Source organism: Aptenodytes forsteri, unplaced genomic scaffold (assembly GCF_000699145.1).
Source record: "Aptenodytes forsteri isolate BGI_AS27 unplaced genomic scaffold, ASM69914v1 Scaffold15, whole genome shotgun sequence".
Lineage (NCBI taxonomy): Eukaryota > Metazoa > Chordata > Aves > Sphenisciformes > Spheniscidae > Aptenodytes > Aptenodytes forsteri.
This window is the reverse complement of record NW_008795129.1, coordinates 4106318-4126112: the sequence shown is the minus strand read 5'-3', so window position 1 is coordinate 4126112 and position 19795 is coordinate 4106318. Positions and strand designations below refer to the sequence as shown.

Here is a 19795-nt window from a genome sequence, read left to right as displayed (position 1 = left end):
AAAATGAGTATCAGTAGAGAGCAGAAGCCCAATAAAACTGACATAACAGATTTGGACAGGCTGTCTTCAAGTGCCTCCCCACTATGCCTCTGAGTTATGATCAGTTACATCCTTGCAGTCCACTAGCTTTATCCATTCCCTGTGCTGCAATAAGAGAGTAACCAATATCTATTATCTTCTGTTGTGCTTTAGGAAAAATAATTCTGGTGAGTTTGCAAAAGAAAATTTGTATCTTTTTAGCACGACACGCTTGTTAGTATTCAGTCTCAACTGCGCTCTGATCTACTCTGAGTTTGGAGGTTAGATGTTTCTTTCATGTGGCTTGTGTATAAACCTAGCAATTTGTAGAAAAACAGGTCTAGGTAAGTTAGGGTTGCTGTTCTAAAATGTACCGTGCTGTATAGTTGAGCCAGATTTGCATTTTTTTTTCTACAGATCAAACGTATCAAACCGTGAAATACTGATTATGTTGGCCCATGGTGAAAATACCTATGATGGTCCTGAAAAGCATATGCTAGTTTTCTGACAGTTTTTTGTTTAGTGCATATTAGATGCATCTATGGTGTATTAAATTTAAATATAGACAGTATTTAAGAGCATAGAAAGTAAAGGGAATACAGTGAAAATTCTTAAGGTATGGCCCAAGAGGGTTTTTCTGAGCTCCTCAGGGAGCTCTAAACTTAGTAATAACTGCTAGCAAGTGTTGCTGTTCCCTTTATGCCTGGGAATAGAAATCGTTTTCCTTCTACGTCTTCTGCTGTTGAAGATGTCCGAGTTCACTTTTGCTGTATATTAAATGCTGTGGCATTTTGCTTTATACCAGGGATAGCCAGTTCCTTAATGCATCCTGAATGTGTGGAGTCAGCTTAGTCAGGTCAAGACAACCCGGAGCAGGTGCTACCTGAAAGCAGCTGTAGTGCTGAGTTGTCCCGGGAGCAGCGCTGAGCTCTCAAGTGCTCTCAGGGTGTGAGCAGGCTCTGCACAGGGCCAGCTCTGCCATCTCTGTCTCTACTAATCTGCAGCTTACATACACACTTATGTTTCATACCCCGGTTTCTTTGGCCAGCTTAGTCAGCTTATGCTGTTCTTCAGCCGAAATATTCTCACGCTGTATCCCTTTTCCTGTCTTTATGCCTGGCCTTATAAATGGATTAATGTGCTGCATCTTGTGAGTTGCCAGGAGTCAAATGAAACTGTTAGTTGACTCTTGGCTCTTGTATCGATGTAGTATGTTGTTCCTTAATTCTTTTACCTTTTGGGGGGAGAAGTTGTCAAATACATAAATTCTGGAGAGCTTGCTGATAACTTCTTAAACAAAATACACTGTATCTCACCAGTCCCACTGGAATGTCCCTTCTTACAGGAAGGCGATGGATAAAGCAGATGTTCATTGGAGCCTTCCTTATTCCAGCAATGGTGTGTGGTACTGCCTTCTTCATTAACTTCATTGCCATCTATTACCATGCTTCAAGAGCTATACCCTTTGGAACCATGGTGAGTCATTTTACTGGGAATTTAAACACCACTGTAGACACAGGAAAACTACCTTTTAGTCTAAATACAGTTGTGAGTTATAGCTTTAGCTTCCTAGTTAGAAATTTATTCTGGGAGGGTTTTAAGGTGCTTCAAGTATAATTCGTTTTAATCACAATAGCAACAGCTGCTGGATGCCAACAACAGTCTTCTCTCTGCTTAAAATGGCACTTCTGCTTTGTATTCAAGCTTAGTGTTATAACAACATGGGAAGTTAGCAACTTGAATTTTCTTCTGGATGGGCAATGCAAACTGGTTATAAGCTAAAATGCAATACAGAAGGATTCCAAGTGAAAGCTCCTTCCAAATCGTTGCAGTCAAGCAGAAAAAATAAAAGATCAGCCAACAAGATGAGATGAGACATCCTGAGGAGATCTGGCTTTATGAAAATGAATGACTGCTTTCACTTTGTGAAGTGGTATTTAATATCCAGTTATGGTCTTGTGTCTGTGTATTAACCATGTCGCTTGAAAAACAATGCTGGTTGGATTACTTTCTCATCTAATCATGATGACTTCTTGTTTCTCGTGGCTTTTGTCAGGATTTTGTTTGTTGTCATGGCCCTTTCAAGTAACTTCAAATAACCTCGTGAATACAATGTAGGAAATAATCACTTGGCACTTTGGCAGAATTTCTGTTTGAGTTTGCAAGGGGTATTATTTGAGAGCAGAATTTTTTGAAATATGCACCATAAAATTGCTTTTTCTAATTTTATGCAGTAGCACTGTTAACTTAAAATATATCTTAATATGGGAAGGCTTGTTTTCTTTTCAATATCTGTAGCAAATCTTGGGATTTAACCTTTTTTTATAGCTCCCTTCTTTGCATGTCAGTTTTTGTGATGTGCTAAATTGTTCAGGCTATTCAGAGATGTTTGAGTAGTCTTGGATTTCTTCTTAGTTTAAATCTATTACAAAATGAAGCTTCGTATCACAAGTTCTGTCTTAGAAATTGTATTATTTGGGGTATAATCAAATTCAGTATGTGACTGAAAATACTTCTTAAGAACACATTGTTAATAAATGAATGTGATAGAAATCATAAGTGGTAATAAAGAGACAATTCTCAGTTTCAGGCAAAGGCTTTCGATAATTTTCTACTGATGGAGGAGTCATTACTTTAAATGTACATTGCTGGTTCTAGTCACTTCCTTAGTAGTGTTTTCAATGCATGCCTAAATACCAAGTTTTTACATTGAATTCATTATTATAAAACCACTAAATATAATATCAAGCTAAACATGTTTATAAACAGTTCACTTATTTTTTCTGGTTTTCTTCTTCAAGAAATTAGACTAAAATTCTATCTTTGGATATGTTTCTATTAGTCGGTCAGTGCCCCAAAGGAATATTGTATTGGTTTTTCTTTCCTAAGCTAGCAGCCATATACAGTACTGTCAGAAAAGTTTACAACATTGATCTTTGATATGTGGAAAGAGGCTCTGTTTTACTGCTGAGCAAGCATTTATGATACCACATTTCTCACTTGTATTCCCATTTGGAGGTTAGGAATGCTGAGGGAAGGGAATTCCACCTGTGCTGAAGTTTGTCTTGTAAATCTGTTCAACTGATATGTACTTTAAGATCATGGAAACATGTACATGCAAAAGCAAATGGGAACATAAATCTTCAGGGGTCACTTAATCAGGATGTTAGGACTCTTTATACACAGTGATTTTAATGATCTCAAGGTTTTATGAATGTGTTTGAATCATTGATTGTGGCAATAAAACTTCAGTGGATTTAGCAGACTTTTAGTAGGAGCAGGTTATGAATCGGAAACTTCATCAGAATAAGCAACGCTCTAATGACTTCAAATCAACTAATGAAGCTGGTTTGTAGAAGGAAATGAAAATTGTTTGAAATTACCATGTTATGCTTCAGGTTGAAGTCCCCAGGAGGCCCTCTGGCTTTATTGATAAGATACCTTTGTGTCTTTCCACCTTTGTTTTCAATGTAGAGAAGCTTCCAGAATTCTCTAGTGCAAACTTGCTGCTGCTGCTTTCTTGGAAAAATAAAACCTCTGCCATCTAAACATACTAGAACACGGAAATTACTTCCTTTACCTTGGCATGTCTTGAAGCCACCCTCCTCGATTTAAATTGCTGGCAAGAATTACGACCTCTTCTTGATTACTGTAAATCTAGAAAAAGCAGAAACCGAGTTGCTGAAAAAAAGTCTCTGAGCTAAAAAGTTGCTAAGAGACTATGCTTAAATATGACGTCCTGTGCTTTGCCTGTTTTGCATTGCCACTTCCCAGGGAACCGCTACGTAGTCTCCTCTCTGTGACTTAATTCCTCCATCCAGACAGATTTTTCTATGGAATGTAGGCAAGGGCAGCTGATAGTGTCAAAGCCAAGACATCCAAGCTAACGCATAGTTGCTGCATCTTTGATCTACCTGGTATCTGCTCTTCCACATTTTGTCTGGAAGTGCTCAGATTGATTGGGCTCTTCAGGACCTTCATACACCTCACTGTCATTGCAGTCTGTTTTGAACTTCAAAGCTTCATTCACCTTGTGTAGCTCATTCCGATGTCTGGGATCTTGAAGATGTGGCAGGGACTGGCTTGTTCCTGAAATCATTCTTCAGTCTTGGGACTCTGCCTTTAGCCCTTTTGGATATACATGCAAGCCATCTACCTATACTGTGACAAACCTTCTGTAGTGAAATACACCATGAGCCTGAACAAAGGCTTAATCTCTTCCCTGGAATATCTTTCAGCTGCCCTTCCCTTCAAAATGCAATAAAGAATGTGACAGATTTTATTCAAACATCGGAGCTTTTTAAAACTTAATGGTTTAAAGCTTTCAACTCCCTAAACATATGAAGGAAATAGAAAAGTCTGGAGTTTTTCTCTCATCCCTTCACCTTTATAGAAATGCAGTGGGTACTGTTCAATTCTTTGTTCTTTTGGAGCCCAAATTTGATTTTTTGGGGCATTTTGCTTATTATATCCTGTTACTAGTGAACATAGAGTTCTTCTGAAGGTGTTGTACACCTTGACTTACCTTCTATTGATTTTTGTCAGTCGTCTTGGTGTATTTATCAATCATCTTTCTATTTTGTTGTGTTTGAATTATACGCAAAAAATGGAGTGTGGAGCAATTAAAAAGAATTTTAAATAATGGCAAGTGAAGTGACCTCTCCACATACATTTATGAGTGCGGTGGTAGTTCTATGCAGAAATACTTACTAAGTAATGCAGGATTTCTGCAGAGTACAGCATGATTGAATTTGAAGGGACCGTCCTGATTCTGGCATTTCAGAAGTTGTGATTGCTTACGTTGTTCTGTGTGACACATAATTTAAAGATTTCCGTTAAAGCTACTATGACTAATGTAATATTCTGATTGCAGAATCCATGCAGCTTCTATTAAACTGTTTAAGATGTACCATTTTTGTTTTATTTGAGCAGTAGGTTCCTGTGTGGCTAACACTTCCAGTATGCATGTCATTAAAAAATGATTTCATTAGATAAGGTTACGCACACTGAATTTCTCTTGGGATCAAGATCCTAGTGTTTGCATCTTTTATACCTTGTTTAAACTAGAAAAAAGTGTTTCCTCCAACAGGTAGCTTAATCCAGGCTGCAGTCATCCCTGACAGCTTTAAGTTGATATGAGTATTGGCTGCCACCGAAAAAGGAGGACCTGGTAGCACCAAAGATTTTCATGCCTTGAGCCAGATAAGGAAATACACCTGGCTAAAAATAGGAAAAAATCTAGTTATATACATTCAGCAGGGTGCTTCCTCAGATTGCTTGAAAGTGACTGTGGAACCTTTAGTGGAAAACCTCATTTTTGCTGAAAATAGACACAGCTTAATGCTTCTGCCTAAATTTTCAACAGTTCAATTTATTACCCAAAGCAGCACCCTAGATTAACAACTTAGTTGTAATAAAATTAATAACACTTTATTTTGAAGCCTTCTATTCTTCTCTTGTTCTGTGTAAAGTTTGGACAGATGATGTGCAGAAAACTGTTTCACTGTACGGATTCAGTAACCTCTGTATGGGAGGAGAGTCTCATGACTGAGAGTGCAGTTTTGGTAGCTGACAGGAAAGATCAAGCTGCTGCTTTGACAGTTAATTTTTATTGCTTTTCTCCCTTGTGCATTAAGCAGTCAAGGCACCACAGCCTGCCAGTAGCTGTTTAATATTAGATATGCTCATAAAAATTTTAATTATCACCTTTGAATGAAGTTTAATCTACAGTTGTCAGAAAATATGAAACACATGGCACTGGAACATAAATTATATCCCTCTTGACAATGTTTCCTTTCAAATAAGGAAAACTGAATCCTGCATGTTCAGTCAAGGACAGTAAAATATTCTTTCCCCATTGAAACAAAACCAAAAGGGGTTAGAAAGAATGCAGGCTTGGTGAGGTTGATGATCTCTTCTATGGCAACTAAAACCTGCAAACTAAATCAGATGCTCATGAATAAATAAGATATTTTGTACAACAAAAATGCAACAGTCAAAATGAAATAGGTATGTTTTAATGTACAGGCTTGGTAGAAAAACTCATGTAATTTGTCTTCAGTAATATAGATTATGGAGAGTGTGTGCTTGTTTGGTTGATGGAAAACTGGATTTGTAGATGTAGTAGATTTGCTTGTTTGCATAATTTGTGTTTTCTGAAGTGGTATTTAAAACTGTTCTCTGAATTTCTCTTGGCTGATGTTACAGTAATACTTCTCTTAAAAGGCTCGCTAAGACCTAACATTCTTATCTCTGCCTGTCATGCAACAGCTATTATTGGGGTTTTGGTTTTTCTAGTACGTTACCAGTGACCTCTGTAGGGAGGCGCTTCTGCGGGAGGGCAGAGCACGTATGTGTGTTGATCCTGCCTTTGTTTCCTGTTACCATTTGTGATGGTGAGATGGAGGCCAGTAAGTGCCTGAGCTGCTTTCGCCATTGTAATCTCATTCTCTGAAATCTTTGAGACGGAAATCTCATAACTTCATCTCTTTTTCAGTTAAGAAACTTGTGTACCCTAGTGCCGTGTGTTTGCTTCAGTTTGGATTTAAACTCTCTAGGTTTAGACATTGCCCAGCCTGCATCATCACTGCCCTTGTCATCTCTGGCAACAGACGCTACCTGTTTGGTTTGGGAGGGAGGCAGTGTCTTCACCTCAGATCTGAAATTAAGAGGCACATGCCTGAAAAGGGAGAAGCTAGAAAAGCCAGTTATCTCCAGTCATCTCTCACATCCAGAGAAGACTATTACTGCCAAGAATGAAGAAAGTAATTTTCCGCAAGCATCAGTCTGAACAGGTAGACTACCTTGGAGTCAGATGGTGAGTTGAAAGCAAGAAAGAAGATGCTACTGAGGTCAGCACAGTGTGTGCTGATTCTAACCAGCACCGGTTGTGTTGGTCAACCTACTAAGACTAGCAGGTTGCTGTCACCAGTGTGGGGCTATCTCAGAAGGCACAACATCCATGCCTTTATCAGCTTGGACAGCTTATCAGAGGCAGGTGGAAGTGGGAGGCATTCCTGAGCCTGCACTATGGTCCATCCTTGCTTGCTTAGCTGGGCCTTCTTTGCACTGCAAAATCATCTGAAATAATTTTTAGACTCCTGAATGGCTCCAGGAAAAAAGGAAAAAACACACTTCAATTCCAGCTGTCCTCAGAACATAGCATAGCATTAAGACAGGCAGTTCATTGTTTAACAAAACATTGACCTTACCTAATACTGCTTACTAGATTTCACTGAAGATGCTAGCTGTTCTGCCTGAAATCAGTTCATTTTTCAGCCAAATGGTTAATAGAATGGAAGATGTTACAACATTATGAATCATGGCTTGACTGATCTGATAATAAAACCACAAGCACTCAGATTTTCTGACGGATGCCAGTTACAAGCGTACTGGGGACAGGTTGGCAGTACTTACTGAATCCATTATTCAAGAAACCTTGGTCTGTCTCAGCTTGTTTTATGCAGATTTCAAAGCTGCTGCTGAGTCAGTCTCCCGATCAACACAACAGCCAAGCCCTGCAGGAACAAGTTGGGCCTTCTCCTTGCCGACCTGATTTGAAGCCATTCAGCTCTACTGTTGGTGTCACTAGAATGAGATGCTACTGACTGCCTTTTGTTCATCTATAAGTTTGCCAGCTAATCAGTAATTAGGCCTGGATGTTCCTTGCTTGGTTCCTTGTCTGAGGTTATATTCTTTCCACGTGGATTCTCTATGGTAGATGTGTTTTGCAAGATGGACAATTACAAGCTACTAAGTTTTGTTCCAGGTGAGCTTGGAACCCAAAGCTGTTCCTGGACAGTTTCTTTTTGCAGTAAAGCAGTGGATTCACTTTCTACCACTATCCCCAGTCAGGGGTGATTTCTGAGATCAAGAAACGAAGCTACAGACACCTTGATAACCGCACTGTAAAAGACAGTTGTGGCTGGATAAGCAATACAGAAGCCCTTTCACACTGCCTGTTTCTGAGTTTCCTGCTTCAGCCAGGTTTGAAACCTACCCACTGGAGCACCACAGAGCACCATGGACCACCCGACACACCTGGAGGTCCTTGCGCAGGCAGGAAGCAGAGCAAACTCTTCTTGGAAATGGAAATGGTTTCAATGTGGTCAGCTCAGAAATCCTTTGGATCCTGTCCAGGCCTTAATTCTTGAACGACTCTTCTACCCACTGCATTTCAAACAAGCTGGGACTTTTTGGTCAGGATTTTAGTAAATGTAGGACTCAAGATGATGTTCTTTGATGTTTCTGATACTTTTTGACATTTTTCTCTGAAAATTCTCATCTGCTCATTCTTTTAGACTGAGCAGTTTTCAAGTGCAGAACCTGCATCCGTTAAGTGAGTTAGTTGTATACTTCTCCTGTAATTTATTCTTAGGCAACCTCAGTGGCCTACCTAAGACACTATGCTTGATTACCTGTGTTTTTTCCAGTAATGGAAGATAAATGGGAGATACTAAAGATGTATTACTTGTGTAAAATCTGCTTTGTTATTGGCAAGTATAAATACTACTTAGCTTTTCCTTATTTACCATTGAAGCTTCATATTTTAGTGGCCCATGATATAATTTTTTAATATCCTCTCCTCAAAGATACACAAAGCAGTCTGGACAGTGCTTCTGCTTGTTGACCCACCTGTTTGGTGTACCTCTTCTGTGAAGCATGATGGCTTGCCCCATCCAACCCCAGGCAACGTTTTCCATTCACATCTGGGCTAGGCTAGTAATGGTATGCAAGTCAGTAACAGAGGGATAACCCACTGACTTTTGTCAGATGTTGCCTTAAACTCATGTGATTGACTTAATGCCAAGTTTGTATTGAGCTAATGTAGTGCAGCTTCTCATCTCATGAAGCCTAGTGGTTCTTGCTTGTCAGCTGCTTGCAGTAGATTTCCATAGATATAACATAGGTGAACAGCCTTTATTTATCCTGGAGTAACTGCTGCTTAAACAAGTCAGTGTGTGGCTCTTAGACCTGGTCCTCTGTCCATTGTTTTGGATTAATGTGCTGCCGTGGACTTTGCCTCCTGATGGGGTGAAAAGAGGAATATAGCTTCTTTGCTCAGGAGGCACCAATGTGTACATAGAGCCTCAGGCAACAGTGCTTTTAAAAGGCAGTATTTTCATATGTTTGCATAGAGAAGATCAGAGGGTCAATATTCAGCACTATGGTTATTGCATTATAGGCAACTGTTCTGTCTTTATCAATTAAAAAGCCGTGGACTTTGCCTCCTGATGGGGTGAAAAGAGGAATATAGCTTCTTTGCTCAGGAGGCACCAATGTGTACATAGAGCCTCAGGCAACAGTGCTTTTAAAAGGCAGTATTTTCATATGTTTGCATAGAGAAGATCAGAGGGTCAATATTCAGCACTATGGTTATTGCATTATAGGCAACTGTTCTGTCTTTAATTATCAATATTAAAAAGTTAACAAACTATGTAATGCTAATTCATTTTGTGCTAGAGTTATAAGTAGAGAACGTCTTGCTAAACACTTTTAAGTTTTCCCATTTTGGAAGATAAAAATACATTGCCTTCAAGGAATAGCAAAAGTAGAGCTACATACATACACTGGAAAAAAGATGATTCATGGTAAAATTTTAGGGAGGCTGTTCCATTGGAAAGAGCTGGAACATTGGCTTGACTTTGCTGCATTGTGCATAAACCTAATCTTTATATGTAAGTAGGGCCATTGTGCCTCTAAATTGCGTATCTCTGTATACCAGTGGTCACTTGTGTCTTTGGCAGTCTGTTCTTAATTACCTGGTTGGTGGATAGTGGAGAAAATTGAACGCAAAATTTTGATTGGTAGCATTCTGGACATGGCTTTGCAATTCTTGTTTGGGTTTCTTTTTTGTATTGGATTAAAAATTTTGCACCCAGCAGCTGTAGTTTTGTATGCAACTGCCTAAACACTAGATATTAACTCCAAGGGATAGCATACTCTGCAGAAGTTTAAGAGAAGCTGACGAAATTTTCTGTGATGAAGTACCATGAAGATTTCCATTTCATTTCTTTGCAATGTATTGAGTATAGTGATTAGATGAAAACAGTAAAAAAAAATCTGTAATGGTTCTATTCTCTCAGTTGATGCAAGAAAATATACTTAATAATGTTTATTAGGAAGTTTCTCAGGAAATAAATACTTCCATTTGATGAAATAGATGCATCTTGACTAATACTTCATAACTAGGAGTATGATTCCACAGCAATAACTACTAAGGACTAATATATACGGAGTGGGTTGGTTATCTTCTTTTGTCATCTTATACCTGTTTTTTTAAATTATTATTTTATTTTTTGCTTACAGGTGGCAGTGTGCTGTATTTGTTTCTTTGTCATTCTTCCATTGAACCTTGTTGGTACAATTCTTGGCCGAAACTTGTCAGGGCAGCCTAATTTTCCATGTCGTGTCAATGCAGTGCCTCGTCCCATACCAGAGAAAAAATGGTAAAGACAAGCATGCATGTTAACTAGATTTATTCAATTCAGTACCTTTAAAATGACTTTTCAGATGTGATCATTAAAAGTTTTTCTAGAATAACTTTTTTATTTAAATTGAGTTGTGTCTAGAACAACACCTCTACTGACACTTCCTTAATACGATTTTTCTGTTGAATAAAAACACCAAGTGCAGTTAATAGTTGTAGCAGATTTTACAATCCTGGATCACTGATTCACATTTGGCCTGAAATGCTTTTCAGTCTCTTATGCAAAAGGGATGGGCCCAACCCAGTTCTTGTATGGGTATCTTGAAACTAAACCTTTCCTCTTTAGTTAATGCCTCTTACAGATTTAGGATTGAATGTGCCTTGGAGACAGAACTGTTCCGTTTAATGGTCTCCATGTACTAGCTGAGACATATTTGCAGGGTGATGGTGGGGAGAAGCTTGCAACGCTGTTCCCAATTCTGGGCTTTTGTTGATGGCAGGGAGCCTAAAATACTCCAGGTATACGGTTTGAATTGTGAATAAGCCTTTATTATTTTTGAAGTGAGTATAAAGGGGTGGGTGCCTATTCTCAAAAAGTAGGCTTGGGTTTTTGGAAAATCATGAATGCAGTCACTTTTTCCTATTAATTTAATTCTGCGATGGAAGCAGCAAGCTATGGAAATGAAAATATCCTCAGAGGATTTTTTTTAATAGATTTTTCTTGCTTTCCCTGTTCAGAGGAATGGAACAGATAAAGTGAAGGGGGCACTGAAACGTGTACGCCTGCAATATCCAGGAAGTGCAGCACACTTAGTCTCTTGTTAGTGGAGGATTGTGCAGCTCAGATGCTAGGATTTGATTTATATTGTGACCTGTATCTTGGGAATCTGATGGATTTTTCTGGATCAGCATGACAGATAAAAAGAAATAAGATGCTTCTCTTGAAGATGATGAAATTGCACACCGTCAGTTTAGACAAGTCTCCCTATAAATAATAAAAGAAGCTGCAAATTAAGTCACTGCTTACGAGCTAGATTCAACATCATTGCAAGTACCACACAGAGGTCACCTTTAGTAAGTGACAGTATCATCTACAGGTAGCTGAGTATTCATTTTTGGCCATAGGCTCACGACTCAGTATAGCATTAAAAATAAGCACTGGTTCTTAATTATATAACCATTACCCTGCGAAATTTTCTTTGCGCTTTTTGCTGTATTTGTAGCCATCGACAGCATTGAGTTTTCACTGCCTACATTCAAGGCTAGTGGATGTTAATGGCACTTGATTGCTTAGGCCCTTTTTGGGCAAGAGAGATTCTTTCTGTAGCCTTTAAGGCTGGTTAGATACCTAACCTTATGCCTGTAGGTGATAGGCATGAGCCTTATGTGTTGTTTCAGCTTTCCCCAAGAATAACTCCTCCTTCTATCCATACACATGGTATCTTTGGGGGAATCTTCTTTCTGATATGCTGATACGAGACACACATGTTCTTGTTAGCATGCCTTTTAAATAATTCTCTGTGCTGTATTAATTATCTGGTTATATGTCTTAATATGTTTATAAATGAAAGATTAAAATTGTCCCTAAACTAATCTTAATATCTTTCAGGTTCATGGAACCAGCTGTTATTGTTTGCCTAGGTGGAATCCTCCCTTTTGGATCAATTTTTATTGAAATGTGAGCATGTCAGCTATTTGCCAATTTGATTAAAAAGTATAGTAATTTAAGTTCAATTACAATATCATCTGCATATTTTGTTTACTTTCTTCAGGTATTTCATTTTTACTTCATTCTGGGCTTACAAGATCTACTATGTTTATGGCTTTATGATGTTGGTTCTGGTTATCCTCTGCATTGTGACAGTTTGTGTGACTATCGTTTGTACGTATTTCCTGCTAAACGCAGAGGATTACAGGTGGTAAGTATTGCATTATTTGCATAGTTAACCAGATCCTGAGAGTTTTATAGAAAAGTAATGTTCTTCAGTCTAGATGGGTCTTTTCAAAGCGTCCCATGTCCAGATTTTAGCTGTAGGGAATAAAAGCAGTTCTTGGATCCGTTCTGTACAGGAGCTTTCTGCGTGTATGTTGTTCTGTGCGTGCATGTATGTATGTATGTATAAAACAGTATGTCAACGCACACAGGAATATGAAGAAGGATCATCATTTGGTATCAGTGGTAGCTGTTGCTGTAGAAGCTTTTGTCGCTTATAGCAGACAACATGTAGATTTCGTTAAATAAGTCTGTAGAACCAGTACACTTTATTTTCAGGGTAAGGTTTTAGCGCATTGTGCATCTTCTCGGGAAGCCTTTTTGTTAGATATATGATGGACGTGCATGTTTACTTTCAGGCAATGGACAAGCTTTCTTTCTGCGGCATCAACTGCGATTTATGTTTACATGTACTCCTTTTACTACTACTTTTTCAAGACAAAGTAAGTGGTAGTTTTCTTGCTTGAATATCAGATTATCGTATTGCCAAATAAGTTTATTGAGAAAAACTGGAGAAAATACCTAGCATAAATTCCTGTCTTTCTTTTTCAGGATGTATGGCTTGTTTCAAACATCATTTTACTTCGGTTATATGGCAGTATTTAGCACAGCTTTGGGAATAATGTGTGGTAAGTTTCAAATATATTGGCAGTTTTCTATTAGAATTTTTCAGACTGTCATGTTTCTGATTTTAGCTCTGTGGTTTTGGTGGTGGAGTGCGTATGTCTGCAAGATCTGCTCAAAAAAGAGAATTTCACACTCAGTGCAAGCTTGAAAGACTCAATATTTGGCAAGAAATTCTGCAAAATAAATCCTAAATTGAGTCCATGCTAGCATTTTGTTTTAGAGTTTTTACTGTCGCCCCAAGACAGGGAGCTAGGTATACCCATTGAGGCATCAATGGTATCGCAATACTGATGACACTACCATCTGTATCTTGTGGCATGTATATATGAGGGTGACCATAACAGAAAGGACTGACACTTCAGGATAGCATTTGAGAAATAAGTATTGGAATATTCATGGGTGAGGAGAGTGCAGATTGCTCCTGTGTGCAGCTGGATTTCATTGCTTTTTAAGATACTGTTTTGACAGATGTTTAGAAAAAACCATAGTTCTCAGCATGGAGGTTCATCTGATAAAGTCAAATATACTTGTTGACCTGTTAGCTTTATTTTTATCCTTTGCTTTATGACTTTCAGAAAGTGCTACTTGGTTCTTTTGCACTTTTCTATGATGTTATTTGGCCTGTGTGCAGCTGGATTTCATTGCTTTTTAAGATACTGTTTTGACAGATGTTTAGAAAAAACCATAGTTCTCAGCATGGAGGTTCATCTGATAAAGTCAAATATACTTGTTGACCTGTTAGCTTTATTTTTATCCTTTGCTTTATGACTTTCAGAAAGTGCTACTTGGTTCTTTTGCACTTTCCTATGATGTTATTTGTTTTTTATGTGTGATCCTTATTTAATACTTTCCTCCTTAGTAGTGAATGAATAGTCCTATAGACTCTAGTGGAAGGATTTCTTTGAGTTAGATATTTGAGACACATGATGTCTTACAGGAACTTACTTTCTGTAAAGTATGCATTTCTTGATATCCCAAGAGGGTGGGTAATTTCATAATGCTTTATAAAAAGGGGAGGGAAATCATCTCTTAACTGCTGAGTACCTGTTCCCCTTTTCTCTCATACAATCTAATCTTGCTTCATCAGGTTCTTGGCACATTACAAGACTTCCCTGCTGTTCTGGTAGTCTTGCAGCCATTTTTTTTCTTTAATAGGCTTATACTTTTCAGCGCTAATCTTTTCTTTTTAAAGTGCTCAGGCTGGTATTGATTAAAATGTCTATGATGCAGAAGCCAAGCTTGCCCACCAGTGTCTGTAATTAAAATGTTTTTTAAAACATGGAAAAGGAAGATTGTCAAATGCTTTCTTGTCATGGTAGGACACTATAGGACACTACTTGAAGGAGTATTAGAGTAAAATCCAAATTTATTCAAAATCAGAAAATACTTCAGCACATTAAACTTTGTTTCCACAGCTCTATTGAGATTTCTTTTTGTCTTTTTAACTGTGTTGGAAGAGAAGCTGTGAGATTCCTTTTTACTGAGAATTCCCATTTTCAGCATGTGGAGGGAGGAAAAAAAATCCCCTGTCAAAAAGCATTTGTCTAGGCAACTTGCTGCCATTGAGGTCTAACAAAGACATTTGTGTTAGAGAATTGTGCAGTGTGCGTGCTACTGACTGTACGTCTCCTGTGAAAAGTGTGTAGAGCTGTGCTTTGGATGCTCATGCGAATGGGCATGTTCAGTATCACACAGTTGGATATGAGACGAGCTAGTTAGGGTCCAAAGCAGCCACAGGGAAACTCTCTGTAGGCTTGTATCATCCAACTCTGTTTTTAGTGCCCCTGACAATGCCTAGTGAACTCAAATCCCGCATGTAGTGGGATGCTTTGATCCACAAAGTCTGCTGCCCTCTGCAGAGCATCTAGGTTCTGGGACTGGACAGTAGGGAGCCCATGAGAACTCCCAAACCTTTTGAGCTCCTCGTGCTTCCCTCTTAGTGACAGAAAAGAATAAAACTTATTCTCCAACTCAATGGATAGCTTAGGAGCTAGGTAGTATAGAAAGGCCTCTTGCAATACCACACTTCAGCATCCAGATAAATACTGTAAGTATGTTTGAAGGGCTTTTTAAAAAAGTTCTGTGCTTACAAAGTCACAACTGTAGTAAGTGTTAATTGGTTTGAGGTAATAGATGGGAATTAATCTTCTGTTTTGTGGTTGCTCTTCCTCACTATTTGGATTTTTCTCTTAAATAAAAGCTTGTCGTTCTGCTGAAATATGCTTGCAGTCTATTTCTGCTAAGCCTATAGAGGCCATAACCAAGTTAAACACCTTATCAGATGATATTTATAATAAATAAAATCATTCCCTTTACTATGGATTTTTTATTCAAATGAGCCAACTGTCCTGCATTTGTTTCAGGAGGACATTCTTTAGTCGTCATTGTCTAGGGTTTCCCCCTCTCTGCCCCATGTTTTATTCAATGCCTGTGAAGTAGCCTTGAAGCTTAACCCCTGCCTTGGGTATTGGCCATTAGTGGCCTTCACGGATAAGAATCCTGTGATTCAGAATAGGTTATGATTTGTTTATGGGGTTGAGAGCTTGCGGTCTCATGTGACTGCTCCTCTCTACTCCTCCCCCTCACTGCCATCTCATGCACACATTCTCTAGATCCCAAACGAAACACAATTAGTGCTTTGTTCTCCCAAATCTCTGTGATATCTGGCATCACATCGCTAGAGAAACCCTCAGAGAACAAGTTCTGGAATGTATCTGAGTTTAGCAACTAAAATGGGCATTGGATCTGTTGGCAGTGTCTGCTTTAACAGGCAAAACGTGATGACTCTTAAAACAGGAGTCCAGTGCCATTATTTTTTTTCCATTTACTGCATAAGACAGAAGATGAGTTTCTTGACAGGCTACAGAAAAATCTGTGTGTGCTCCCATATGACTCTAAGCTCACGTCACCTCCTCTGCGCAGCCCATGCTTGGGTCTGTCAGAATGCTGTACTGGTCTCTCCTTGAACTGCCAGGCCTTTTCTCTGCTGCATCCTCAGCACACTTAACGCTTGCAAGCAGCAACCTGATCTTGTGTGTGCTGTATTTAGTTTAATTGAACTCTACTTTGTCCAAGTTAGCAATACAAATCCCTCATTTGCTGGCCAGTGGAACGGTTGTCATGATATTTATACAGCTTGAAATGCTATGCAACACAGAGGCTGACTCCACAGGCTCTTTACTACTCCGATAGCATTAGAACGATGCATCAGGTTTGCTTTGTGCAGATTTCCTGATTAGATATGAATGTTGGGCTTTTGGGGATCTAAAACCCAAAATTCTGTGTGAGTTTAATGGCTGACCTCATGAATTATCTGAGTAGTCTCCAGGATTTAAAGAACTCTCCAGGTTCTGAATAAATCTGTAGTCAGCAATGCTAGCTGCAGGTCTGTATGGCCTTAATTTCTAAAGGCAAAAAAACTTTATATTGTTATTGAAAACTGAAGTTTTGGCAGAAATTTTTTAGCGTTGTTTACGCTTTTGTATTTAGCACGTCTTATGCAAGTCTGGTGCATCCCAGATCACTGAAAATGTTGATTCATGCTTTGTTCTGGGATTTTCTTTATTGCTGCAGGGAGGCAAAAATACCTGTTTGGAGTTGATTCTTTACTGAGCATCCAAGTGTTTGATGTTAGGAGTTCTCTTATCTGTACTGAGTTATAGGCCCTCACTTCTCTATCCTTTTCTTCCCATATTTTATGATGTGTTATTCTGGCAGCCTGTCAGCAGTTCTCTCTAATTCTTGCTTGATTTTTCAACTTCACCTCTAACCTGAGAGTTAGCCAAACTGACTTCCGTGATGATTTACTCTCATTTTGCTTGGAAGAGATGATGGAGCAGCACTGGGGTATTCCTTGCGGATATCCTAACACAACAGTATTTACCGAGCCTGGCAAACCTGAGGTTCCGGGTTTGACCAGGTAGGTTGCTGAATCTCTTTCTCAGAAGAGGTCTTGGTCCAGTGCATTTCTTTCATTTTTCTAGGTATTCTTAGTCCTGCAGTATTTTGGGTTTAGCATAAACTGTTGCCCCTATCAAAAACTCAGTGACCTGTTCTTTTATTACTGCTGTGACAATGCATACTCTGCTCATGACTCTTACTAATTTGAAAACCACAGGTTGCAATTTCCTTTAACTACTAACTGCTACTAGTTTAATCTCTTTGTACAGACCTCCTTGGAGTTTAAGACTCCTGGGATGGGGATCTATTATTATTTGTGCCTTGTGGGAAGGAAAAAGCCATCTGCCAATAAAACACTCATCCAGAAGGCATGCAACTTATAATAAAAACCCGCCCTCCCATCCACCTTCCCTGCAGAGTGGGTGATTGTATGTTTTTTACCCTCTGTTCAGAAAAAGGGATCCGGTTATTGGCAGCAGTAGGGGGGCTGCTATATTTATCGAGGCCAAGTGAGCATGGCCTCTTGGTAAGATGGCTTAATGGATTTAGATTGCTAGACTAGGGGAGTTCTTGCCAGACATTCACTGGGAGCATGGATAATTAGAGTTTGAGAACAAGTATTGCAGGTAAATAATTTTCTGTGTGCAGAGTGCATGCTTTATGTGACTTTCTGTTTAAGTGTGTGTGTTTTATATTGCTGGCTTGTTTTGATGATCAGCTCTCTAACATTCAACGTTTTCGGTTTATTTTGCAGGAGCTATTGGTTACATGGGAACAAGTGCCTTTGTTCGTAAAATCTACACTAATGTGAAAATTGACTAAGGAAATAAGAAAATTGAACTATGGATCAGTTCCTGTTTTCATGGGGATGAACTTGCACAACAAAAAGCGCGAGAAGAGATTTGGGTTTTAACACTGGGCACTATATGGGTCTCCATTTTGTGGATGGCTTAAAGTAACATCTATTTCATTGATCCTAGGTTCTTACTGACTGCTTTCTCCAACTGTTCACAGCAAATGCTTGGATTATATGCAGTAGGCATTACTACAGTACGTGGCTAATCTTCCCAAAAAACAAAAAAACAAAAAACAAAAAACCTAGCTCATTAAAGATGAATAGACTAGCTCTCTTCAGTGAAGAGGACAAACAGTTTATTTAAAGCATTTGTTCCATTCAATAAAAAGAGGGAAACTTGGCTGCTAAAACTACTTGATTAGTAGTCTTCCTGGTACTTAACATTTCTAAGTTATGTAAAAATGCCGTTTTAGAAAGATTACTCTTCTGATTTTTACTGCCATTGCCAGGATAGGAGGTATGTTTTATATTTTGACTCCAGGTGCTTTTTGGTTTATTTGCGATACCAACTATACCCTACACTCATTTGTTTAAAAAATAATTTAAAAATATATAAAAAACCCATATGCATGTAATATATCAGCTATTGTTCTAGTTGGACCAACTTCCCTTTATTTATCTTTAAAGTAATATCCAGCTACATCTTAAATCCATCCAAAGAAAATACAGTCTGAAGACGGGATGTGTTCTCTGCAATGCAATTTACTGTACAGTTAGAAAGCAAAATGTTAAATGAAGAGGATTGTTTTTTAATAAACACTTTGAGGTCTAGATTAAAACAAAACCAACATTTTAACTGAATGTCTAAAGTGATTCTCCTTTTTTCCAAGTTAGTCTTGCTTTTTTTTTTGGTTTGGGTTTGAATGAAGATTTTCCTTTAGACATTATACAAGGGGTAATAAGTGTATATAACATTAAATAATGTAACTTAGGTGTAGATCCCAAATGTATTTGGATGTACAGATTTACTACAGAGTACTTTTCTGATGATTCGGTGTAAAAATGTGTGAATTTGGGTGGCTTTTTACATCTTGCCTGCCATTGCATGAAAAGTTGGGGTTTCTTCACAATGTGTGTATGTCATGCTTTTCTGTTCTATTTCCTTTCTCAAGCTCTTACAGGAATTAAATTTGTAATTTAGAACATTTTAATTTTTGTTAATCCTATCTGGACACTTGTGTAACATCAAAAGCACAGTTGCTTTACAGTGTTCAGAAAACTAAAATAAACTTTTCAGACAAAAATGTTCTGATTGTGAAAATAGATGAGTTTGCAATTGAAGATGTTTGAGAAGGCAATACTGCTGAACGCCAGTTTCTGTATACAATATTAGTCTGGTTTTCAAATATCAAAACCCCATGCTTTGAATTCAGAACTTGCTTACAACTGTATTGTACAATACAGCTCCAAAGTGGATGACCAGCCCAAAAAGATTCTTCTTGGCTGAATTGTTTGTGGAGAAATCTGTTTTGTGATCCAGCTAGTGTGCTGAGAAAAGGGGGGGTTAGCGTGGTCTGAAATAAATGGGCAAATAAAGGTTAAGTCTTTCTAAGATGACTGTTAATTACGCACTGTATTTAGCTAGAAATATCCTGAATGTGTTTGTGACAGATCTGACAGCCAGTTAAAAAGATTCTTCTTGGCTGAATTGTTTGTGGAGAAATCTGTTTTGTGATCCAGCTAGTGTGCTGAGAAAAGGGGGGGTTAGCGTGGTCTGAAATAAATGGGCAAATAAAGGTTAAGTCTTTCTAAGATGACTGTTAATTACGCACTGTATTTAGCTAGAAATATCCTGAATGTGTTTGTGACAGATCTGACAGCCAGTTGGCTTGGGTTTTTTTGGTTTGTTTGTTTTTTTTTTTTTTTGCATCTGCCTATAGGGATGTCTTGGCTGAATTGTTTGTGGAGAAATCTGTTTTGTGATCCAGCTAGTGTGCTGAGAAAAGGGGGGGTTAGCGTGGTCTGAAATAAA

At 38.4% G+C, this 19795-nt stretch overlaps 1 protein-coding gene across 1 annotated transcript in view; it reads left to right on the top strand.

Annotated features, from left to right (window-relative positions):
• The window catches only part of TM9SF3 (transmembrane 9 superfamily member 3), a 40582-nt gene extending 21515 nt beyond the window's left edge, over positions 1-19067 (top strand). Inside the window, exons 8-14 of the mRNA XM_009277694.2 lie at positions 1364-1494; positions 10327-10466; positions 12057-12125; positions 12220-12366; positions 12800-12883; positions 12993-13069; positions 17722-19067. Of these exons, the coding sequence (XP_009275969.1) occupies positions 1364-1494; positions 10327-10466; positions 12057-12125; positions 12220-12366; positions 12800-12883; positions 12993-13069; positions 17722-17789 (716 nt within the window). The 3' untranslated portion in view covers positions 17790-19067. The remainder of the gene's footprint in view (positions 1-1363; positions 1495-10326; positions 10467-12056; positions 12126-12219; positions 12367-12799; positions 12884-12992; positions 13070-17721) is intronic.
• Positions 19068-19795: the final 728 nt, after the last annotated feature.